This window comes from Oryx dammah, unplaced genomic scaffold, assembly GCF_014754425.2.
Source record: "Oryx dammah isolate SB20612 unplaced genomic scaffold, SCBI_Odam_1.1 HiC_scaffold_12, whole genome shotgun sequence".
NCBI classification, from domain to species: Eukaryota; Metazoa; Chordata; class Mammalia; order Artiodactyla; family Bovidae; genus Oryx; species Oryx dammah.
This window is the reverse complement of record NW_024070196.1, coordinates 65,328,901-65,353,691: the sequence shown is the minus strand read 5'-3', so window position 1 is coordinate 65,353,691 and position 24,791 is coordinate 65,328,901. Positions and strand designations below refer to the sequence as shown.

General features: G+C 49.4%; 1 protein-coding gene across 1 annotated transcript in view; it reads right to left on the bottom strand.

Annotated features, from left to right (window-relative positions):
• SEZ6L (seizure related 6 homolog like) overlaps positions 1-19,417 on the bottom strand; it is a 71,157-nt gene extending 51,740 nt beyond the window's left edge. Inside the window, exons 1-9 of the mRNA XM_040251297.1 lie at positions 19,358-19,417; positions 17,985-18,042; positions 15,551-16,321; positions 14,622-14,755; positions 12,149-12,341; positions 9,741-9,926; positions 5,653-5,818; positions 1,757-1,923; positions 1,130-1,324 (exon numbers count right to left, since the gene is read on the bottom strand). Coding sequence (XP_040107231.1) covers positions 1,130-1,324; positions 1,757-1,923; positions 5,653-5,818; positions 9,741-9,926; positions 12,149-12,341; positions 14,622-14,755; positions 15,551-16,321; positions 17,985-18,042; positions 19,358-19,417 — 1,930 coding nt within the window. The remainder of the gene's footprint in view (positions 1-1,129; positions 1,325-1,756; positions 1,924-5,652; positions 5,819-9,740; positions 9,927-12,148; positions 12,342-14,621; positions 14,756-15,550; positions 16,322-17,984; positions 18,043-19,357) is intronic.
• Positions 19,418-24,791: the final 5,374 nt, after the last annotated feature.

The window sequence follows — 24,791 nt, the reverse complement described above, 5'->3', positions numbered from 1 at the left end:
GTGGAGGGCCCTGGCTCCGAACTGGAAGTGGAGATGTGTGGCCGCACCTGGTCCTTTAAATTTCACTCTGTGTTTGCCGCTTCGGAAAGTTCTCAGTGTGGCAGAGGCCAAAGCACCAATAAATTCCGCTCTGTTAAACCAGCACATTTAATACAGGGATCAATCCCTCACCACGGCAAGGCTATGACTTCACGCCAACTGCCATCTGGGCGGCGGCTGCCAGGAGCCAGGGCTCTGTTCATTATTCCACACTCCCCACGTGAGTTCAGGCTTGGGGCGGCTCAGTGGGGAGGGCAGGCCACTGGGTGTCCACAGAGCTGAGGGTTCCACAGAGCTGACACTGTCCAAAGGGGCAAAGAGCACAGCTTTTGGAGCACAGAGAGACCAGAGTTCCATGCCTGCTTCTGCCAATCACCCTCAGTGTATTCTGAGGCATGTCACATCACAGCTGCTATTTCTTTGTCTGTACCTGGGATCAATAATAATATGCTCCTCAGGTACTGGGCTTCTCCAGTGGCTCAGCAGTAAAGAATCCTCCTGCCAATGCAGAAGAGTTCAGTCCTTGAGTTGGGAAGATCCTCTGGAAGAGGAAAGGGCAACCCACTCCAGTATTCTTGTCTGGGAAACCCCATGGATGGAGGAGTCCGGTGGGTAACAAACAGTCCATGGAGTTGCAAAGAGTCAGACATGACTTAGCAACTGAACAAGACAGGATTGTGGTGAGGATTAAATCATATACTGCACAGAGTGCCTGCAACACAGTTTTTTTTTTCACTCCTCTTAACAACTATTATTATCATCATTATCATTAATTAGACTCAGGGTTGCCATGTGCTATTGGGTGAGCTGTGCACTGCACAAGTCTGCACAGCATATGTAGGAACTGAACCCCATGCAGAGATCTTCTCACCAAGCTGTGCACAATGGGGCCTTGTATCTGGAGGAAGGGGCCCCTTTTCAATTTTATCCATTTTGTAATTTTCTCAAGGATCAGCAGCAAACCTGATCCAAAGGAGAGTGAGTCCTGGAAAGGGCTCTAATACTAAAATCAGTACACAAGCTGGATCTCTTCATCTGCAGGAGTGGAGGGCCCTGGGACACCCTGGAGGGTGGGCTGTGACCCACTCACCTCTGCACAGGGGCTCCGTGTCGTTCCAGTACGGGTCTCGCACATTGATGCACTCAATGATGGCCGGGCCCTGCTCCAGAGAGTGGCCGGGGTCGCAGGTAAACTCCACTGTGGTCCCGATGTTATAGGTTGGGTCGGACGTGGTGAAGTTCCCGTTCTGAATGTAGGGCTCGTAGCAGTGGCCTTTCTCAAAGGCTGGGGCCAGAAAACAAAAGAGGGCAGCTGCTCACGCGAGTCAGGTGAGGCGCGTGGGGCCGGGCTCACGCGAGTCAGGGGAGGCGCGCGGGGCTGTGCCACAAAAGCAGGCGCCCCTCCTGCTGCCAGGGAAGCCCCATGGAAAACGGGTACCAGACCCCCACTCCAGCTCCTGCTGACCTGCTGAGGGCCCTTGGCCATTCACCTGGCCTGTCTCTACCTCTTTATTTTCATATCTGAAATGGGAACAAGGACCGTTGCCTCCCCAACCCCAAAGAGGCAGACTTTGGGGGTCCAAGGGTCAGTCTAGCCACGGCCTCTTCTCCAGTCTTAGCAGGTCACATTTCTACCTCCCAAGACCCAGCCCTGCCATGCTTCCCTCAATCCCACAGCAACAACCCAGCAGAGGGGGCGGCCCTCCAGGACCCTCACCCTCAAACCGGATGTTGAAGGCTGAGGCTGCAGGCGGCTGGCTGGACGTGAATTCGATGCGGATGGTGTGGCCATCACTCAGCAGACCCTCGAAGGGGACATTCTCGGTTTGGAAGGAGTCGTAGAGAAGAGTGGACTTGTTGGTCAACCCGCTGTAAACCATCATCCTGGCAGTGCGGAAGGCGATGGGGGTCAATGAGAGGTCTTCAGGGGCCACTGACATGCAGCAGCGGGAGGGGTGTGCTGTGAGCACCCCCCCTGGGACCGCATTCCCTGACTCACACCCCGACTTCACCCCATACTCACCAGGATACTCTGCATCATCTCACCAAATTTGTCTCCCTTTCTGTACAATGCTTATCCGAGACTCAGGGATGGATTCTGAGCTTGGAGGAAAGGTGCTGTGTATGATGTAATGACCAACTGAATTAATAGATACCAATTATTCATTACTAATGTGGGCTTCCCCAGTGGTCAGGGGTAAAGAATCTGCCTGCAATACAGGAGATGAGAGAGATGTGGGTTCAATCCCTGTGTTGGAAAGATCCGCTGGAGGAGGAAATGGCAACCCATTCCAGCATTCTTGCCTGGAGAATCTCATGGACAGAGGAGCCAAGCAGGGGGTCCATGGGGTCGCAAACAGTTGGACATGACTCAAGCGACTTAGCAGTAGCAGTACTTATTACTAACTAAGAAGTTGGGTGATTGGGCTAATAACATTCTTGAAACACTGGTACACACACACAAATACACATGTAATCACAGTCCCACCTTTAAATTCTGAGCTGTGGGACTTTGGACAAAACCATTTTACCCCACCGAGCCTCAGATTCTTCATCTGTAAAATGGGTACAAGAGTGTGGGGATTAGAGGCCAAGGGTATAGTGTGCAGGTATGCAGGTCAGACGACCAAGGCTCTGGTCAGACGACGAGTCAGGCTCTGCCACTGACTCTTGCCTCCTGAGAACACTGTGTGTGCAGTTAGAGGAGTCCCAGCTTCCAGTCCCCAATTCCCCATCCACTGAGGTTACACAAGTCTCAAGCCATCTCAGGCCTCGCTTTCCACAATCCTGAAAGGAAGGGTCACAAAGTCTTTCCTATCTGTCTTCCAGAGGGGCTTTGAAAAGATGAAGCACCCTGAAAACTGAAAGGTATCAGACATGTTGGTATTCATTCTTAGTGTTATTAAAACCCTTTGGCACTTGACTCTTTGCTAGCCGTGGCAGTTTTAAAGAAGTTATGCAAAGATGTGGAAGGAACCAGTACACAAATTGGATCACTTACTTTTATGGATGGAATCCTAACTAGGCATTTTTAATTTTTCAAGTTTTTTTTTTTAGCATGACCCATAAAAAGGGTTTATCATATGAATTTCTCATGTCATCAAAATGTAGAAATGTTGGAGTCTCAGTCTGTTTATTCTGCCTTGTGTCCACTGTGATTCAGATAAGGAGGGGCCTGGGGTAGTGGCCAAAGGCCTCTTCACAATCTTCTAATCCCTCTTGACTTTATTGTGACTTCGGGGCCATGCCCAGGACTCTTCTTTAGGAGAACTGAAGCCTTTCAACAAGGGTTGCTCTAGGGCAAATCCTCAGGATCTCAAAATCTCTACAGTCAATGACTGTTCCCAACATAGCAGTTTTCTAGCTATGTTCTCTAGAATGTCTGAAATAGTGAAGAGTTTTATCTCAAATCTATGTGTAGTCTGTGGTCAAATGGGCTTGGAAAATTTAAATGAAAATTAAACATTTTTTTACCTTGCAGGAGTCAGTGCCTTTGCCAGTGAATGTGCCTTGATACCAAGATAGAGCCTGGGTATAGTGTCTCCCAAACATATTTGCCCAGAGAACCCACTTTCTTTCTATGCTGCATATTATGGGACTGGAGTTTAGCGGGGGTGGAAATCATCTTTAAAATTTCATTTCACTCCTCTACTCAAAATCCTTCCATGACTCTCTATAGCTTCTAGAAGCATCTGGCAGCCAAAGCCCTTCAGAAGACGGCCCACATTTACCTCCTCATCTTTGTCTATCTCCACTCCTATTCTCCCTGCTTGTGTTAACTACTCCATCCACTCACCATATTTTGGGTTCCCTGAGTGAATCTCTAAGGTTTAGATCAAGGTCTCATATCTTACATGGAGCCTTCTCTAGCTCTAAGCTCTTGCAACTGTGGTACTTAAGCTGTTTTTCCTCAATAAAGTCCATGGATAGATAAAGCTCCCCTTTCTTCTTAGCACAGCGAGTATCTTCGCTCCTGTGTGTGTGTGTGTGTGTGTGTGCCCGCATGTGTGCACACACGTGCACCCTGACGTTTGCAGGGCTTCACAGAAACACCCAGTGAAACTACAGTGTCCATGTGTCTGTGGCTCATTTATCAGGATTTCATAAACTTTCAGAAAATACTCATTTTGGTTAATTTTTCTTTCTCTCTGCTTCTCACTGTCTGGTCTAAACGTACACTTGGTTTATTCCCAGTACCGTTCAGAAGAGGCAAACCAGAGGTCTGAATGTTAAAAAGCATTCATCACTGAGGGCTCCCAGGCCTTGCTTCTCAGTGAGTCTCCAGGGGGAAAAGACTGGGCATCTGTTTTTCTTAAAGGTTCCTGAGGTCATTCTGATGCTACAGAGAATCCACGCTCTGAAGCCCCTATTAGACACCTTGTACTTTAAGGCAGTGATTTATTGATACAGAGTTGTTCAGGATAAAGCCGAACAGTTTGGAGGGAAGTGGACTCCAGAGTTGGGTAAATTATTCAGTTGTCTGGTATTTTCTCAGAATCCTTTCCCAGAGGTTAATGGTTTAGGTCTGAAGCTTCAAAGAAGCCAGGACACCATAATTCTAAGTTGAAAGTCGGACAGACTCCAGGACTTGAAGGTGCTGGCATTCTGTGGGTGCCCTACCTGTACCCCTCAGCACTCTTTGCTCACCCAATTTTGGCTGGTTTCCAGAGTCTCTGAGAATCAGCCAGTTCAGCCAGCTCAAGGGGTGAGAGCAAGGCTGGAGAGTCAGTGTGTGTCCAGGAGCACCCCTCCTCCACAGTGGATGAGTGGGTAGATAAACACCCCAGCTCCCTTGCCCTCTGACAGGAAGTCTGGGAGCCATGCTAAATACAGCTTCCTGGGGGACCCCTGTAGATAAGAGACCTGACTATTAACATATACTGTATCTACTCCCTTTTCTTCTCTGCTCATTTTCTTGGTGCTTTCTAGGATCAGCTGCTAAATAAACCACTTTCCCTCACACCATTGTCATCCTGTCTATTTCCAAGGGAACCCACTCCAACACAGAAATTCTAAGCAGCCAAGATCCTAATTCTCTGGAGTGTTCCAGAATATTCTGGAATAAGGTCTCAGCTTATCAAAGTTTTCGGATTCTGGCTTCTGTGCCTATTACTTATCATCAACAGATGTGCTCTTAGCTAAATCCCGTCTTATTATCGAAAGTTCCTCCATGTGCATACATCTGGTTTTTGAATCTCCATTTCCTGTTACACCAGGAACCAATGTTCTTCTCTCCCATTCTCCTTTGAGGCTAATACATGATCTGGGCACAGAGCAGGTGCTCAGGAAACTCTCTCCTTGCTCCACTGCAAAAAGGGATGTGCAGGAGAAGGGACGAGGCAGTGAAAGGTAGGGGGACTCCCTTCCTGCCTCTCCCCGCTACCCTGCTGTGTGACTGGGGCAAGTCTCTTCCCCTCTGTATGCCCTGCTTTCCTTATGTGTAAAAGGAGGAGATCAAAACTGATGGTTTCTAATATCCTCGCCTCCCTCCCCAGCTCTTCCATTCTTGACCTCTGTGAGCCAACAATTTAGCCATTTTAAGACTCCAAATCCCAAGCCACATCCTAACAGTCTGGGAAGGCATGAGGCCGCTGGGGACCCTCAGGGGTTTACCTGTCCTTCTCGTGTAGTGCCAGCCTCTCAAAGTGCAGGTGCAGCTTCTGGCCCTCTGGAGCTTCGATCGTCCACACGCAGAACTGGCTCCCACTGGCATTTGCAGAGTGACTTGGGGACAGGACGCGGCCGATGGTGGCGTTGTGCACAGCCCCTCCACAAGGGGCTGGAGCCAGACAGTAGGGGGTGGGTGGGCAATGAGAGGATCGCGGAGAGAGAGAGAGAGGTGGAGGGGAGGATAAGTGAGTGTTTTATCCTTCTCTGACCCCAACCCCTTAGGAAGAGGAAGACCATGGGCAAGTCCCCTCCTCCAGAGACAGGTTTGTCCTGTTTGACAGGAGATCCAGTCCCACGACCGGAGCCACTGTCCCGGGCATCCACGGCAGGGAATGAATGACTGTGCCTTAACACACTGGCTGTGTCCTGGTTCTCAGTTACAAAATGGTAATCAAGGACATAAACAGGCAGTTCTCCAAAGAAGAAGTCTGCTTTTAGTACTCAGTTAAGCACTCAAAAAAGTCAGCCTAACAATAAAAGAAATGCAAATCTAAACTATATTCTATCTCCGTCCACCTAATTGGCCCATATAAAGAGCAGCAATAAACAGGGAGCGCCATCTTCAGTGATGAGAAATGGTTGCTCTCATTCAGGCCTAGTTAGAATGCAAATTGCTATGACCTTTCAGAAGGGAAATCTGATGAAAAATATGGAAAATGTGTTTAAACACTTTGACCTGGTAATTAAGGTTCTGGGGACTTATGTCAAAAAAAGATTTAGAGAGTTTCACAAAAATGTATGAATGATGATGTTCACTGTTTGATTGCTTCTAAGGGCAAAACACTGAGAAATAACACGAATGTCCACTTACAGACGCTTGGTGAAATGCATGCCATTCATATAGTTTTTAAAAACCTTGTTGTCAAAGAGTACTTCAGAGTATAGGAAAATACTCACTATATTTTAAGTGGGGGAAAAAAAAGTTAGGAGATGTTCCGCCATACCTATTTCAATGAGCTATATGCAAAGATCAATTGAGATCAGGGGTATAAAAGTGATTTGTCAGACTCTTCACCACTTTTGTATTTCTTGGAAATATTTTTTTTTTTTTTACCAGAGTGATATGTTACTTTTATCATAAAAACCTAACATACATGAAAAAATGGTTTGTGAACTGAGAAGAGTTCTGCAAATGTTGGGAGGCAGTTTTATTCTTAGAAGATATTTGGCTCTCATTAAATGTTTGTTGAATGACTTCATGACTAATAAAGAATTGCAGAGATGAGAAAGGCCAATAGCTCCCTTGCCTGCTCTGGACTCTGCTGTGACCTACAGCAAAGATGTTGCTAGGAAGACGTGCACTGTTTTTCAGGACCACGGACAGACTACCGGGTCCCCCATCTCTCCGCTCTGCCTCCTGTCCCAAAGTGGAGGTTCAAATCTGCCCGGTGTCAGTTACCTGTTGTGGATCTAGGACAAGTCACTGAAGCTCTCTGAACCTCTAGTAAAGCGGTAATAATAATTCCACCCTCCTTATGGACTGAGATGAGAAATGAACACTGTGTGGAGAAGGCTTGTCGCCATCCCTGGCACAGAGTAGGTGCTCAGAACGCAGGCGGCCTTATTGCCCTACAGCTCAGGGGCCAAGGAGATGGACGAGCTGTCCCTGGTGGGGGGCTCCAGCCATCTGTCCTCTCTGAGCGGCTGCTCATTTGCTGCCTCTCTGCTCCCCTTCCTTGCCTTATTAAGCCAACTGATGACTCTGTTTGGCTTCAATTTGCCAGCCGTGGCTCCCCATCCATCTTTCTTAGCACAAATTGAGGCTTAATTCCTCTCTGATTTCATACATAGATAAAAATTAACTCGGGGGAGGCATGGAGACCAACTGCCCTATGGTTTGGATTTTTCTTTTCTTTGTTTTTTTTTAAACACACACACACACACACAAAATTCTGAACAGCCTTGAGAGAACAATACTACAATAATTAAATCTCAGAATTTACCATCAGCTCTCATTTGCATCTTGAATTCTAGTGACTACAAATGCCTGGAGGGCAGGAACGACATTTTTCTTATTCCCAGTATCCTGTTTTGTACATGGCTCATGGCCTGGCACATAGTAGGTGCTCAGTTAATGTGAGCAGCCTGTACTCTCCTGGCCATGGTCAGGACTTCTGAGAATCTAATAGGGTACTACTCTTGCGATAACCGAGGATGGTCAAGGTTGCGGCCACTGGTGCAGAGAGAGTGTAGTAGAGTGTGCTTCTCAATCTGTGGTGCAGCACATGAATGACAAAAAGAGCAAAGCTAAATGTAGATTTTTGATTCGCTTGGTTTTGTGTGGGGCCCAGGATTATGAATTTCTAATAATCTCACCAGTCTGCACTTTAAATAGTGAATGTGTAAGGGAAACAGCTCAAGAGAGAAGGACTCTAGATCCAGTTCAGTTTCTATCTGGTGACTTTGAGGAAGAAACTTCACCTCCATGAGCCTCTGTTTCCTCGTCTGTGAAATGGGGATAATGGTTCACACCAAGTAGGACTGCTGTGAGCATTCATCACAGCCCTGGCATGTGGAGTGGGCTCATAATACGGCAGTTGTCACATCAAAAGCTCAAGCAACAACAACCAGAAAAAAAAAAACCCATAAATTAGACTTTGTCAAAATTAAGGACACTAACGGGGTGAAAAGGATGAGATGGTTGGACGGTATCACTGACTCAATGGACAAGAGTTTGAGCAAACTCTGGGAGATAGCTAAGGACAGGGAAGTCTGGTGTACTGCAGTCCGTGGGGTCACAAAGAGTTGGACACGACTTAGCGACTGAACAACAAAAAGCACACTATTGAGAAGCGAAAAGACAACCCACAGAGTGGGGGAAAATATTTGCAAATCATATAATAAGAGTCTAGTAATTAGAAAACATAAAGAATTCTTACAACTCAAGAAAAAGACAACTAAATTTTAAAAATGGGCAGAGGACGTGAATAAACTTTTCTCCCAGAAGATACACAAATGGGCAACAAGCATATGAAAAGATGATCAATGTCATCAGCCACTGGGAGAATGAAGACTCTCACTAGGATGCCTTCACACTCACTCGGACGGCTGTCAGAGTAAAAAGAAGGCGTGGAAAAGAAGTGCTGGTGAGGATGTGGCGAAACGGGCACTTTCCGACACGGCTGGAGGGAAAGGACACAGTGCAGCCAGTGGAAAATGCTTTGACGGTTCCTTCAAAACTGAAACGTGGAATTACCACGTGACCCAGCAACTCTGCTTACGGGCATATCCCAAGAGAAATGACAACATCTGTCCACGTCAAAATGTTCACACACATGTTCATAGCAGCACTATTTGTAACACCTCCAAAGTCCAAAACAACTCGAATGTCCCCCAATAAGGGAACAGATAAAATGTGGTCTATATAATGGAATATTATTCAGCCATCAAAACGAATGAACTTCTGATACATGCTACCATATGGATGAACCTTGAGAACACCATGCTGAGTGAAAGAAGCTGGATTCAAAATATCACATAATGTACGACCCCAGGCATATGAAGTGTCCAGAATAGGTGACTCTGTAGAGACAGAAAGCAGGGGCTGGGCAGAGGGGGAAACAGGCAGTGACTGCACATGGGTCCCGAGTGTCCTTCAGGGGGTGATGAGGGAAGTGGTGATGGCTGCACAGTACTGTGAACGTCCTAAACGTCACTAGTGGTGACTTTTATGTCACGCGTATTTTGATCATGTAACAAAACTGGCAGCCACCACATTTTTGGAGCAGTCTCTTTCCTAAGGTCAGTCTTAACACCGCGGGCTTCCCTTGCGGCTCAGACGGTAAAGCATCTGCCTGCAATGCGTGAGGCCCAGGTCGGGAAGATCCCCTGGAGGAGGGCACGGCAACCCACTCCAGTATGCTTGCCTGGAGAATCCCACGGACAGAAAAGCCTGGCAGACTACAGCCTGTGGGGTCGCAGAGAGTTGGATGTGACTGAGCGACTAACACTTTCCCTTTAACCCCCTGGGGGCTGGTCTCTCCTCTCTTGGGAGACCACCCATGGTGGGTCTGGCTGAGGCTGGCGTGTACCTGAGCAGATGGGCTCCCGGCTGCTCCAGTGGGGCTTGGAGGCATTGATGCACGTCAGCGTCTTGGCGCCCTGGAGCTCGTAGCCCAGGTGGCAGTGGAAGTGGGCCTCTCCGCCCGAGTGCAGGTCCATCACTGTGACGTCCCCGAAGTCAGGCCGGCGGGGGAAGCTGCAGCTTAGCATGAAGGCTGGGGAGAGATGCCGGGGCAGACAGTCGTCTCTCAGAGCGGGAGACGGAGAACGCAACCCTCATCCCGGGAGCTGGTTTGTGTTGAGGAGAAAAGATGAGGCCCCCAGGGACTCCCGAGTGCTAAAGGAGTGTATTTTTGTGACTCGAGTTGATCACGTGCTGCTGAGACTGCCAGATGAGCACTTTTCTCTAGGCTCAAAGCTCACCCTGCCCCCTACCCTGCCTAACCGGAGACAGCAGGTTTGGGGTGTCCCCGCCCCTCCCCAGGGCCTCTCTCCATGTGGAGACAGAACTACTTTCTCCTTGAGCACAGGAGGGGCAGGATCACCAGGTAGGTTAGTATATGAGCAGCTTAGGTAGGCGTTTGTTAAAAATGCAGGCTCTTAGGCCAGGGTTAGGAGAACCAGTTCTTTAGGAAATGCTAAGGATGTGAGAGCTGGAACTAAGTCCTGGGAGGTCAGGGCTTGGGCTGTGGAAGAGACTGATGTGAACTTATGTTCTCTTACTCCATCACGTAAAAACTGGGTTACCTTGGGAAGTGAACAGTGCTCTGAACTCACTCTCCTCCCCTAGGACTGTCCCTATCGCACGGGGGGCGGTAAGGATTAAATGGCAAACGCCAGAGGAGAGCCTCCTTAGGCCAACTGCAGTGGACAGAGCTTGCTGGATGGAGTGGCAGAAGGGTGCCCGTGGCCACGTTGAGCTCCTCAAGTTTTATCTTCATAAGAGAATGCGGAGTCCATCCCTGGACTGTGGTCTGATCTCTCCTGCAGTTGAGGATTCCTGCATTCCCAGTAGTCATGAGGAGGACTGAATTCAAGTTCATGGCTCAATGAGCTATTTTTTCCCCCATTTTTTAATTAACAAAGACAACAGACGCTCATCTGCATACTGAGAAGGTGCGAGGGAATGGATACTCCTGTATACAGTCATCCATCTGTTTCAGAAACATCCAAGGGGAAATTTTTAAATGAAGTATTTTTCCAGACATTTGGTCAATGTGACGTAAACGTGGATGGCTGTTGATTTCCCAAGGTGTGGTGAAGGGCGCGCCCCTCCCTGGCAGATACTTGGCACGTATCCAGGGAGAGCTCCCAGGAAGGAAGCGTCCCAGGAGGTGGGGGAAAATAGGATGACATTGAAGGAGAGAGAGAAGGAAGAGAGAAGAGGGGGGTGGGAATAAAGCAAGGGAGAGGTGCAAGGAAAGAAATGAAGGAAGCTGGGACTTCCCGGATAGTCCAGTGGTTAAGACTCTGCACTTCCAATGCGGGAGGCTGTGCGTTCAAGCCCTGTTTGGGGAACTAAGAACCCATATGCTTTGAGGTGCAACCAAAGAAATGAAAAGAAAGAAAAGAGGGAAGAGAAGAGAGGGAAAAGGTAAATAGAAAACAAAAGGAGACCAGAAGCAGACAAATACAAAAGAAACTGGAGAAGGAAAAAAAAGCAAGGGACCCTGGCAGCAGAGGCTCCCTCCCAGAAGCCCGTGGGCCTTCATGGGATTGGTGTCAGATTCAGGGGCCAAGAACTTGAATGGGAAAAGGGGGCTTGCTTATTCTTCACTGAACAGGTTCAAGGTTAACTGCAAAGGTAGACGACAAACTGTTACACAGTCACAGTACCCGTGGCTTTGTCACCAAGGGAATCAGATATGTTCACATCAAAATGAATATCTTGACATATTTCTTATGCTCCTTTGAAATTACAATAATTATCAGAGCCACTGGGAAATATGATTTAATGTGTTAATAAAGAAGCACATAGATTATGATATCATAGATCAGAACAATGTTTTGACAAGTGCTGTTCAGTATGAACGGCTTCCTTTTGAATTGTATATATTTTATTTTATGCTCTTAAAAACATGAATCTAAGGGACTTCCCTGGTGGTCCAGTGGTTAAGAATCCACCCTGCAATGCAGGGAAGCTGGGTCTGATCCCTGGTCAGGGAACCAAGACCCCATATGTCTTGGTACAACCAAACCCGCACGCAGCAACTAGAGAGTCTATGTGCCACAGTGAATGAGCCGGCACGTCGCAGTGAAGATCCCGTGTGCCACAGCTAAGACGAGATGCAGCCACATTAATTAATTACAGAAGGAATCGCGAATCTAAGAAGGGGTCCACGGTTGTTCCAAACCGGCACAAAGCGGGTGGCAGTCCTTGGCGCTGGAGGGGAACGGAGGCCCAAGGTACATCTCAACAGCCCCGGCCCGGCCTTACCCTGGTAGTGCAGCTGGAAGGCCCCGAGGCCGTCGTCCTGGAAGGTGCGGAAGTACACGGAGATGGTGTTGGTGGGGCTGCGGATCACCTGGCCCTCGACCAGGAGCGTGTGGTTGGCCAGGACGGTCAGGGAGGGGCCGTCCACCCCTCGGATGGAGAGCAGCTCCCCCTCGGACAGGTTCACGCTCTTCACCTGGGTACGGGCAGGGGAAGATAGGATCTGAGTCGTGTTTGAGACAGGGGTCCTCCCAGGCTCTGAGGGTCCCCAGGCAGCACCCTGTCAAGGGGCCCCTAGTCCATGGGGTGGATGGGGGGCCGCGCCCCAGCCCTGGAAACCCTCGGAGCCCTGGGAACCTCTGGGCCCCCTGACAGCTCCTGAAGCTGCAGGGGAGGTGCCGCAAGGATCTTCAGCCCCCTTTGCTGGGTCCTGCAGGAGAGGCTTTCTGGAGGCTGGCAGCTGAGACAGATTTTTCTGGAGCTGGCAGGTGGGGGTAGGGCTTTGATCAGCTTGGGCCTGAGGTCCCGTCTCCAGGGAGACGGGAGAAGGCATTTCATCCGAAGGTCAGCTCCAGGGAGGAGGGAAAATTTTTGTGCTGCTCAGGGTCCCCAGGGCCTAAAATAGTGCCTGGCACATAGTAGGTGCTTGACTATGTGCTCAGCTTTGCAGACTGACTGAAGACATTCTTGCCCTTCTGCACAAACTGGGGAGGGAGTGTGGGATCGGGGGAGGGGGCGGCCATCTCTAGGGCTTTCTCAGGTCCACGTTCTTATCCTCCCCAATGCTGGCTTCACTGGCAGAACCTCCTCAAAGGACTGTGTACTTGGTTTGCCGAGTCCACTTTCCAGGCTTAGGAGGGGAAGAAGGGAGATACTTTACTTACAAGGATGGTGAACAATCAGAGGAGGGAGTGGGGTGGGGACTTTAGTCAGTTCCCAGTGCCCAATTTGAATATTTCCACCTGCCGTAGTGGGGCCAGGGACTCCAGATCCTCTGCCTCTTGTGTAATTAAGGCAAGAATTACCCATGAGCCCTTTCCCTTTCAGCCCATCTATCTATCTATCTATCTATTTATATACACTTTACTCTTTTTTCCTCTTTGATGAACTCCTACTCATCTGCCAAAGCCCCACTAAAATTGCCCTCCTCTGTGAAACCTTCCCTGACTGCCAGGGAGGTTGCCTGTCCCTCCACTGTGATTCTACATCCACTGTGAACGTCTGTTAGAGGTCATTTCAAACGGCAACCCAATATCTTCCATGTGCATCTATCTCAACCATAAAACAGTGACCTCCCTTAGGGCAACCCCTGCACCAGGTTTGCACACCACCATGCCCCCCATTGCTACGACTGGTACATTATAGACGCTCGATGAAGGAATTCTGCTGTCCCTGACAAAAAGTGCCACACAGTATTAGACAGAGTGGATCTAGTCAAGTGGAGGGAAGTGCTCCTTAAGTGCCAACATCAGATGAACTGCAACTTTTCCCCGGTTTAATTCCGGGAACATTTATAAAGTACCGACCACACGCCACGTGCTGTGCCAAGCTCTGGGCACACGTTCTGCTGAGAGGCTTATCTTTTATTCTCTCTATAAATCAGAAAACCTTCCTAGGGTAGAGCTCTGCTTAGGTCATGCAGCTGACTCTGCTTAAAATCTTGGGGGCACTTTCTTGCCCATGAGAACAAAACGCATGCCCAGCCTTCTGCCCTTGGCCTGGAGGGGTCTGCCACCACGTGGTGCTGGCCTCCATTTCTGGCTTCAGGGCAGTCCTTTCCTCTCTCAGACGGTGAACTGGACAGGTCACCACTTGCTGGCATGTTGCCTCAGTGCATATAAAAAAGTGCTTCTAAAGACGGGGCGGTGGGTCGGCAATGGCCTGGAATGAGGGTGGGGATGATGGGTAACAGGCATTGAGCGCCCTCTCTCTCTCCCCTAGACTCTGGCTGAATACTCTTTGTGTACTGTTGTATATATTCCTCCCTGAAACTCCATAAAGTAGCAACATTTTCATCTCTGTTTCACTAATGGGGAAACAGACTCAGAGAGGTGGAGTCCCTTGCCCAAAGTCATGCAGCATTAACTGGTAGAGCTGGGACTAAAACCCAGGCGTTTGAGGATGCTGCTGCCCTGCTTTTCCCTTCTTAGTTTGCAGCCAAAAGTTTATGAATCAAATAAACCATGTGGGGCTTCCATGAGGATGTGTGTGTTCAACAAGCAGGACATCACAGGACTTTCCTTCCGGGTATAACGGCTTACAATTTATCAATACATCCCTTTCCCTCCACGTGTGCCAAGCTAGTTCTTCTGAGTTGGGAACTCCTATTCAATTGCCAAAGCCCAGCTCAATTGCCCCCAGTTAGGGCAAAGAGAGAACCAAACTGGTTAAGATGAAAATAAGCCTGACTCAGACGACTCTTCAGAGATCTTCTGCTGGAAGAGGCAGCCAAGGCAGGGCAACTTCGTGGGGTTACCTGGAGCTCCACCCCATAGCCAGTGTAGACCGTCGCGTTGTACGTGCACTCCAGGAAGTTGTTGAGGGGCAGCGGCGGGTAATCACTGGAGTCGATGTACCCTTCAGGATCAGAGAAGCTGACACTGCAGAGAGCTGGAGGCAAAGGCATTGTCATCAGGACACAAAGAGCTGAGATGTCATCTCTCAGGTGGGCTGTTGGCTGGCACAGGGCCTCTGAACACTGGTGTTCCCATCCCCACTCCTTCCCCTGCTGTTCCTCCTCCTTCCGCTCCACACTCAACATAATAATCAAGTAGCAAGAGCTGACATGGGACTGAGGTTTCACTCTTATCTTAGAGACAAATAAAGCAAAGCTCAGAGAGGGAGCACTTTTGGGCCAAGGTCACACAATGAGCAGGGGTCAAAAGCCCAGAGCTCCCAGTCTTTCCTGAGCAGCCACATAACATCTGTCCCAGATCGACATGTAATTGACAGCCGATGCCCCTGTGATGCGCTTGAAGATGGGATAGAAGACGGAAGAAAAGACTGGAACACAGAAGTGCATTCTATCACGTTCACGCAGGGGTGAGAGCAAAAGCACCTTGGAAGGCTAGGGCCTTCTAGGCAGGTGAAAGGACTCTGTCCCAGGAGGAGTGGATTTGAATCCTGCTCTTCAGCTGTGAGACCTTGGGCAGGTTGTCTCATGTCTTAGGGTCTCAGGGGTCTCATCTCTGAAATGGGGATGCTAGTTTTGAACCCTGGTGTCAAGTTCATAGCTAGGGCTGCATAGATGGTAACCAATGACAAGGCATGCACCTTCCGGGGGTGGGGTGGGGGAGGGGAGCCCCTCCTCCCACGCACCCCCTCCCCGCACGCTTCCCCTCCCCCCATCGCAGAAGCTGCCTCCTCACAGTTGCTGCAGGGCCGGAGGGGCTGGGGGCTGCCTACCTGGGGCCTGCTCGGTGGTGATGACGGTGGTGGTGATGATGGTGGACGTGGTGGTCTCCTGGCTCTCCTCTGAGGCTGACCCGGTCAGCTCGGTCTCCCCTTTGTCCATCAGCGTCCCAGGGCTTGCATCCTCGGGGGGAGCCTCCGGGGCCTCCTCGGGCACGGCGGGCACCTCGGGGTCGGGGCTCTGGGAGAGCGTGTGGGCCACCAGCGGCTGCGAGGTGAAGGGGGCGATCTGCAGGGGCGCGGGGGTCGTGGGGACCGCACCTTCCTTCCGCTCCAGCCAGAGGGGCTCCTCAGAGGACAGAGACAGCGGGCGGGTCTCCTCCCCTGCGGAGGCCACGGGGTCCTGGCCACCGGGTGGGCGGGGCTTCCCCGGGGCGGAGGCCAGGAGACCCGGGCCCGGGGATGCGGGCTGGGACGCGGTCCTCTGCGTGGCCGCTGCAGGGGTGGCCTTCGGCCTCAGCTGCTTCCTGGCCAGGTTCACCTGCTTGAGCGAAGGCAGCTTCTTCCTGGCGGGGAAGGCGTGCCTGGTGCCCGGCTCCTCCGGAAGGGGAAGCAGCGTAGACACAGCCGCCGGGTCTTGAGGCGCGAAGGGGACGGTTCCTTCCAACTCCGGCTCGCGAAGCTCATCCCCAGACTGCACTGGATTCAGAGGGGCCGTGGTCACACTCTCTTCGGGGTTCTCCTTGCTCAGACTGCTGCTCCCCAGGATTTCGGAGGGCAGAAGGTAAGTATCTGATTGGCCGGCATCTCCCTCTGGGGGCTCATCTTAGAAAGAGAACAGAGGCCAGTTAGCTTGGGGCCGGGGACTTTGAGTCCTCTACCTGGCCCACGCTGAGAGTGGCCCCTTTAAGGTGGGACCCAAGGCTTGCCAGGATGCTGGCACATTTTGATCCGTAGATGTGGGGCTGCCACCTTTCTTTCCTTCCTTTTGCTGACTATGGAGACTTGGAGTGATCTGGGCCAGCCCCAGTTAAGCACTAGAGCTACAGGAATCGAGGACACAGAATCTCATGGTCCTAATAAGAAAGCAGAAACAATCATATTAAATGTGATAAATGCTTAGGAAGAGAGCAGCTCTGTGTGCCAAGAGGACAGAGAGGACAGGCCTCTAACCCAGTCTCTGGGCAGGACCACCATGTACAGTTGGGCAGGTTGCTCACTGCACAAGGTCATCCCAGTAAGAGGATGAAAGGGGCTGTAACCGACCCACAGTCTCTTCTGAAAGCTGTGTGCCCTGACTCAGGGCTGTATTGTCCCGGGAATGGGGAAGTTTGGGTGTTTTTTGTTTGTGTTTTGCTTATTTTTAACTAAAAACTGTACAAGCGACCTTGTAGGAGACGCAGGAAGATTTGAGGATCCAGAGTTATGAGGCAGAACAGAGGGGTGTGGGAAGACCCTGGAGGCCTGGCTGAGGTGGGTGGAAAAGAGGAACGAAGGAGAACAGGGGACAGAGGTGGGGGGTGATTAGAGAGAAGGCTGAGGAGCAAGAAAGTCAGGGTCAGGCTCTGGTGGGCCTTGTACATCCTGCTGGTTCCTTGACATTTATTTCTGTCTTGAAAGTAAAATCGCCTATAATTTTAAATAAGGGCTGGCCCAGGCCACTGTTTGGCAGAATCATGTCTGAAAGTCGCCTCATCATCCTCTTCTTTGACACTGAGTTCTGCCAAATGGAAGCTGGCAAATGGCTTTACCTCTCTGAGCCTCAGTTTCCCGAGCTGTAAAATGGGGCTGTTATCCCCTGTCTCCTAGGGTGGTCATCGTTCAAGAGGGTGATGTAGGGAAAGCAAACACACACATATGCACAAATGGGTCCTTCACCCACAGTGAGTGCCTGGCATCAGCTGCTGTCATTGTAATCACCCCTCAGCAGTCAGAACATTCCCGATGAGGATCTCGAGATAGAGAGGAATTACGTCCTGAGGGACAAAGGACTGATCGCTGTCCTTGTCAGTTTCCCTGCAGAAAGACACTCGCTCAGCCACACAGTCTTGGGCCCTTCAGCACTGTTATTCAAACTGATCTCCCTCAGAAAGGTTCATTTGCTTTCATGGAGTCAGCAGTGGCACTGGCTCAATGTATCTAGACTGCAACAGTGTGCAGTTGACATCAACAAATATTCCTGTGGCATAACACTGATTACCAGCCGGTGGGCATTCCAGGCTGATGGGAACACTGGGGCAGAAACACATAAGGGAGGAGAGGGTGTGCAGAGGACCTGAGCACAGGTCCAGGTCACTTATGCCAAGCAGGTTGTCTTGGTCCAAGGTGGGATGGATTGAGGCTTTGGGGTTAGACCCTGGCTCAGATCCTGCCTTTGACAGTTGCTAGCTGTATGGACCTGGGAAAGTCCATTAAACCTCTTTAATGTAAAGATCGTGGGATCAGATCAGACACGGGGCTGCTGGAAAGCTGTAGCTTTTACGCTCACAGTCGCTTTTATCAGATGGTTTGTACTGACCATCTTTGTAGACTGTCGAGTGAGAAGGCTATGGGGCAGAAAGAAGAGAGGATGAGAGTTCAATACACCTGGCTCCCAAGACCCAGCTGTGGTTCGATGCACAGAGCTTGGATGCAGCCAAGGGCTTGGGGGACCTGCATGGTGGTCCTCTCCTGGCTACCACTCCCCATCATAACTGGGTATGTTATGATAGGTAGGTTTCTTCTTCTCTCGGTGTGTCAAACGGACAGCTAGACTGGATGAAATCTAAGGGTCCTTCCAGCTGTAACATCATTGATTTTTCAAACAATCAGGTGACTGATAAGTATGCTTAGGGTCTGTTGGTAATCTTGCTAAAAAGGGCAAAGTGACAACCTCAGTCCTGACTCGGGCTTGTGAGTTTTGTGGGGCCCTGTGGCTATGTTAGTTTCAGCCAGTCTTTCCACAAAAATGTCCCCTTGATCACAAGGGACTGGAGGAGAGACAGGAAGAGGGAGTGGGAGACAAAGATGTTAGGAAAACAAGCTGTGTCAGAGGTGATAAAAGATTACAGATGACATAGAGCACGTTGCTGTGCCTTGGCCATAACAACAGTGATATTTATAACATTGTCTCCTGATTGCTTTATTGAGTGCCGAATATGTGCCAATGTTTAGTTGAATATTTGTTAAACACTTTGTATCCATTACTTCATTTAAGTCTTTCTCGACCTTATTAATTAGAAATCAGTATTCTTATTTTACGGATGGGCAGATGGAGGTTTGGGATATTAAATAACTTTCCAAGATCATAGAACAAAGCTGAGTTTCCTGCCTTGGTTTTCCTGATGGCACAGACCGTGCTGCTGCCTTTTAAGAAATATGGGGCATATCTATTTTAAGAAAATGCAGTACTATCACCTGCGCCCCCCTTGTCTGCTTGAATCGGCCCCTCTCCACTGCAACACCCTTCTCTCTAAACCCTTGTGTTGCGTTTCTGCTAAGTGGGCTACAGCGTATTCCAACACCCCATAGATGATACCCCCATCCCTCAGTGCATTCCTTGTTAAAATACAAATTGCTGGTCTCCCCTGCCAGACCCATCACGTCTGGATCTTCTCTGAGCCCAGTAAGACCCAACAGAGCTGGGGAAAGCGGAAGGAAGCAGGAGAGAAATGATCCTATAATCAATTCCTGCCTCCCAATCACTGCTCCCACCTCTGAGATCCCCAGGAAAAAACTGGTGCCAATCTCAGCAGCGATAAAGCATCTTAGGAAGCAAACCCATGGGAACGAGTCAGTCTTTTCCCCACTGGACACCTGACTCCCAGGAAGAGTTGTGTGTTTCCCATGTCAGTTCGCCTCCCTGCTCCCAGTGCCCCTTACCCCTCCGAGCTCACACACGCTGCGGTCTGGCCGGCCGGCTGGCTCCACACTGAAGGCCATGTTCAAGAGAGATGAGTACGTATCTGTGACCTGAGTGTATGCAGCCCTGGAGATGCAGCGTTTGTTCTCGACTGGGACACAGGCCAAATGAGTGCCATGTGAAGACATGTCTCAGGCGGAATTAGTCAGATTGGATTCCACGGCCTCACAGATGCAGAGACTTCACTTGCTCAAATAGGCTGGCTTTTCCCGGGGCTCCAGTGACTGCCGAGTTATATTAACTCCTCTTCCCCAAAGCATTTAACTTTTTCAATCACCGTAATCACGTTTGGCTGGTTCTCCCTTTAATGCGGGCATTCAGTGCCCCACTGGGATGCTGTCAATCAACTACTGAGTGAAGGTGCTGGGTGCTGACTCTCCCTGTGGTTGACCCTCAGCATGAGAGAGTCAGCACTCTAGGACATGGTCCCTGCATTCAAGAACTTAGGAAGGCGTAGCAACAGGTCCTACTGCATTGCACAGGGAACTATATTCAATAACCTGGGATAAACCATAATGGAAAAGAATATGAGAAAGCATATGGATAACTGAATTGCTTTGCTGTACAGCAGAAATTAATACAGTGTTTTGAATCAACTCTACTTCGATTTGAAAAAAAAAAAAAAAAGGAAGGCAGACAAACAACAAAAACTCAACATGGGTACCAAACAGAAGAGACGGAGTTTTAATTACATCCTTATGCTGTTTTCCTCTCTTGAGACAGCATGGAGCAACATCGCAGGCAACTGAGCGTTTGTTCTGCCTTCCAAGTTGGGAGAAACACCCCTCTCTCTCTCTCTCTTTACTAACGTTGATGAGGAGATGGAAGATTAGACTTGGAAGCATGCCATTAAAGTCGAAAAAGCACATGTTAAAAAGCACATGTTCGGAAGCCATGAAGCTGACGATTTTTTGTCTTAAATGCCCAGCAGCAGTGGAATGGCCAAGAACGGCCTGGAATCTGAGCAACAGCGGATCACCACGCAGGCACGAAAGGACAGACCGAGAAGTGGAGGAAATAGAAGCCGGATGATGCTTCTGCTATAATGTTCTGTGAAAACAGCAAGATGGAAAGTTCTACGGTGTGGATGCAAACGACTTGACGCAAACAACTCAAGCAAATGGTGATGCAGAGAGTCTTTTTTGGACTTGGAGGAATAGCCCCCAAGCATGGTCCTGGCTGCCTCTGGGTGGTGGGACTTCTGGAGATGTGTTTGCTTCCTTCTACTTGTGGGCATTTTCCAAAATGTGTGTAAGAAGTATTCAAAACTTCTTAAGAAAAAAAGAATTATGAAAAGAGGAGGGTTTAAATCCTGCTTTTAGCTCCTTGTGATGGGGAGGAGGCTGGAAATCAGACACACGTTTGTAATCAGGGAGGGGCTTTGCTCACTGAGTCACTGAACCCCTGGGATGCGGTCTCCTGGTGGGGATGTCACTGGACTGTTCACAGTGGGTGCTTTTAGGAGGAGGGGATGGCAGGTGGATGGATCGGTATCTATTTGCTACACGGCGGTACAAAAGTGCTGGTCACTCTTCTCTTCGACATTACTCATCTGATTCAGTGGTGCGTTCTCGTACCTTCACTCTCCACAGTGAGGACTTGCTTAGCTCACGCTGGTGGGTTTGCCTGGCCTCATCAAGGGACAGAACCCCAAACTAAATGTCACCTCCTGCAGATGGAACGTTTCCCAGAGTTTCTGATCACGAGGTATCCAGAGGAAGGGTTGGAGGTCTAGAGAGGGAAAATGGACTGCCCAGGGTCACACCACCTGTTTGTATCTGTAACAAAACAATGAGGAGCCCGCACCCCGCAGCTAGAGAGTAGCCCCTGCTCGCCACAGCTAGAGAAATCACGGGCGTCGCAACGAAGACCCAGTGCGGCCAAAAAGAAAGAAAGACTATTTGAGGCTTGGAAAAAACCACAGCCCAGCACATCAGGCAAAACCAGAAACAAGCCCAGGAACATCTGACTGCCCTGAAGAATGTCGGTTGATTCCATGCTTCCTACATCTGGGCTGGGCCGCAAGGGGCCATCCCATGCATTGTAGGATGTTGAGCGTTATCCCTGGCCCCACTTTCTGCAGGACAGTAGCACCCTTCCCCCACCCCCTGGGCACAATCAAAAATGAGCCCAGACATTGCCAAATGTCCCCTGGGTGGGTGGGTGGGGTAGCCAAAGACCCTCCAGTTGGCGGCCACTGGTATTGCCCCCAGAAGTGAATAGACCTTCCCGCTTCGTTCCTGGAGCCGATGTGCTTTGTCTCACTTACATTGTTGACTTTTAGGGCAGAGAAGGTCTTCGGCTTATCCCTACTTTACAGATTAGGACACTGACATGAGTGAGGGCAGTGTTTCTTCCTCTCACTCACATTTGGTCATTCATTCATTGAGCACCTGCTGTGGTCCAGACACAGGCAACAAGAGGCTGGCAGGCAGAGGTCCACCCCAGAGAGCAAAGAGCCAGAGCTGATGGGTACAACCCCTTCCTTTCAGCCGGAGAGGACCTGGCTCACCCAGCCCACTCAGGCCTGTGGGAACGAGGCCACTGTGGTGGCTTCATGGTTCTGATCACACCTGGACTTGGAGAGGAGTTTCCGGGACAGAAGGGGCAGAGATAGATAGAGGGGGTGGGCTTGGGGTTTCATCTCGTGCTTCACTGGCCGCCTTCTGCCTACACCGGGGCTAACAATACTGATGTTCAGACTGCGATTAACACCCTGCAAAGTGCCTTCCCAGCTGTGATCTCATTCCAGCCTCCAAACAACTCTGTGAGTTTGGTGTTTTGTTTTTTTCCATTTTATAGATGAAAAAAAAAGTCAAGGCTCAGAAAGAGGAAGTGACCTGTCCAAGATCATTAGAGCAAATTGAGGCTAGGATTAGATACTTTCTGACCTTGTTTCCAGTGTCCTTTCCTCTTTCCCACATCTGCAAATATTTTTCCCCCTATAAAATAGTTTATTTGCAAAATTCAGGAACACTTGAAAGGCATGAAGTCAGAAGTGTCAGCCTTGTACCACCTTGACTCGTCCACTAGTCCTGCCTTCCAGAGGGAACCCCTGTTAATGGGATCTTGTTTAACCTCCAAATGAAATGTATTGATGTAAAAATAATAAAGTATGTTACCTTAAAATGTGGGGCGGCACACAGGAGTGTGGGCTTGGGGTCAGAATCACTGGGATTCCAGACTTAGCCTGTGGCTAACTGCCCACGAGACCCTGGACAGCCCCTCCCTTCTCTGGGCCTCCTCTTTCTCATCTGTAAGATGGGATCACACAGCCTTATCTCTTAGGGTCGTGAGAAAGTACGATGAAACCATGAGTGTACAGAGCAGCTCACACAGCAGCCATCAACTCTCATGAGCTCTTTTGCTGCTTTCTGTTGATCTGAATATTCACCAGATTATGACATTGTGTATACTGCCCTGTCATTAAGAAATGCATTTTGAAATATTTCAGTCATTCAGAAAGAGTTCAAGACTAAGCCAGCAAATACCCATGTGTGTATACCTTTAGCTTAAGAAACAGAATGCACACCAGTACAGTCAAAGCCTCTGTTTGTTCCTCCCTACCATTCTCTCCTTCTTCTCCACCTCTTGGGAGTAACTACTGTCCTGAATTTGGCCTTCAGCATTCTCATTTATTATGTGCATTACCTGTATTTAATATTAGTAGTTATCGTGTGTATTTATTATACCTGTCAATACCTCTGAACACTATATGGCACTGTGCAAACTTTCTGCATGAACCCTCCTGAAGCTTGCTCCTTTCTTCTCTTTTCTTTCCTTGCCGTTTCTCTTATCCAACACTTTGAGGGTCATCTACGTTGATAAGTGTGGTTGGGACCGATTCATTTTCACTGCTGCATACTACTCCATTACGCTAGTGTTCCACCACCGTTTTTTTCACTTAAAGCCCATCATGGCTATCTTTTTGTCAGCACCTATGCAGCCACTTCATTCTTTTTTTAATGGCTGCATTAAAATGTGGGCTTCCTGGGGGTATAAACACATGCATGGTTGAACCAGGCTCTTGATTAACATTCAGCTTGTTGCCATTCTCTCCCCTGTCATCCCAAATAACACTGCAGTAGAGATGTATCTTTGGTGAACATGTCCAGGTAATTCTTCAGGAGCATGTCCTTGAAGTTGCACTGCTCGGCCAAAAGATTTACATATGTAAAATGTTGACACTGGAAAGGCACCTTCCAAAAAGACATGAGCCTGTTTGTTCACCCTGCCGCCAACTCTACACAAGATTGCTACTGCCCACCAGGCTCTGTCTATGCGTAACTTCCAATGACTTTTAAAAAAATTTAAATGTATTTATTTATCATTGGCTGTGCCGGGTCTTCATTGCTGCACAGACTTTCTCTAGTTGTGGTGAACAGGGGCTACTCTCTAGCTGCGGTGCATGGATTTCAAATTGTGGTGGCTTCTCTTGTTGTGGAGCACAGGCTCTGGGACGTGGTCTTCAGCAGCTGCAGTGTGGGGGCGTCCAGAGTTGTGGTACTCAGGCTTAGTTGCCCCATGGCATGTGGAATCTTCCCAGACCAGAGATCAAACTGGTGTCCCCCTGCATTGGCAGGTGAATCCTTAACCACTGGACCAGCAGGGAAGTCCTTGCAGTTGACTTTTAACTCAACCATCTGGGGCAGATGGATCCAGGCACGGTGGGTTTCTAGAATGCCACCTTCCAAGGTGATTCTGAGGTGCTCTCTCGCTTTCTCTAGTTGGTGCTGAAGCTGTGTCCAGGGTTGGTCCTGACCTGTTGCCTCCATCATCAGTCTTTTACTCCAGAGCATCCAGGAAGGCCACCTTCCAAGGGTGCTTCGGAAGCCTGCCCCACCACAGCCTGACTTCAAGTCACAGATCAGGCTGGGGATCAGTGGCTCAGGAAGGCTGTGGATACTGTGGATGCTGGGCATGAGAGCATCAGACGTCCCGTCTGGACAGCAGTAGATTTCCAGGTAGATGAGTTGCTTAGTCAGGTCCCAAAATAGAAGGACAGCTGTGGTCATGACACCCACGGGGATGGTACAGAGTAGTCACAGCACAAAGTATTATTTCTATTAGCAAAAATGTGCAAACAGTTGACCTGCCTGTCTCTAGGGGGCAAGTTAAATGATTGTAGAAACACAGTGGAATACAGGCAAGGTTCAAAGAGATGAGATGACGTCATTGGTGAATTATGTGGTGAGTAACCTGGCAAGAACATTCAGAATTACATCTCCCCTTTGACTCAGCAAGCCCACTTCTGGGAATTTATCCTGCAGACACAGGTCTGCCCACATGCGAAATGATGCACACACAAGGTTAAGCAATGCAGCACTGCCTGTTGTAGCAAAAGACTTGGAGACAAACCAAGTATCCATCCATAAGGTTAAATCAATGACAGAA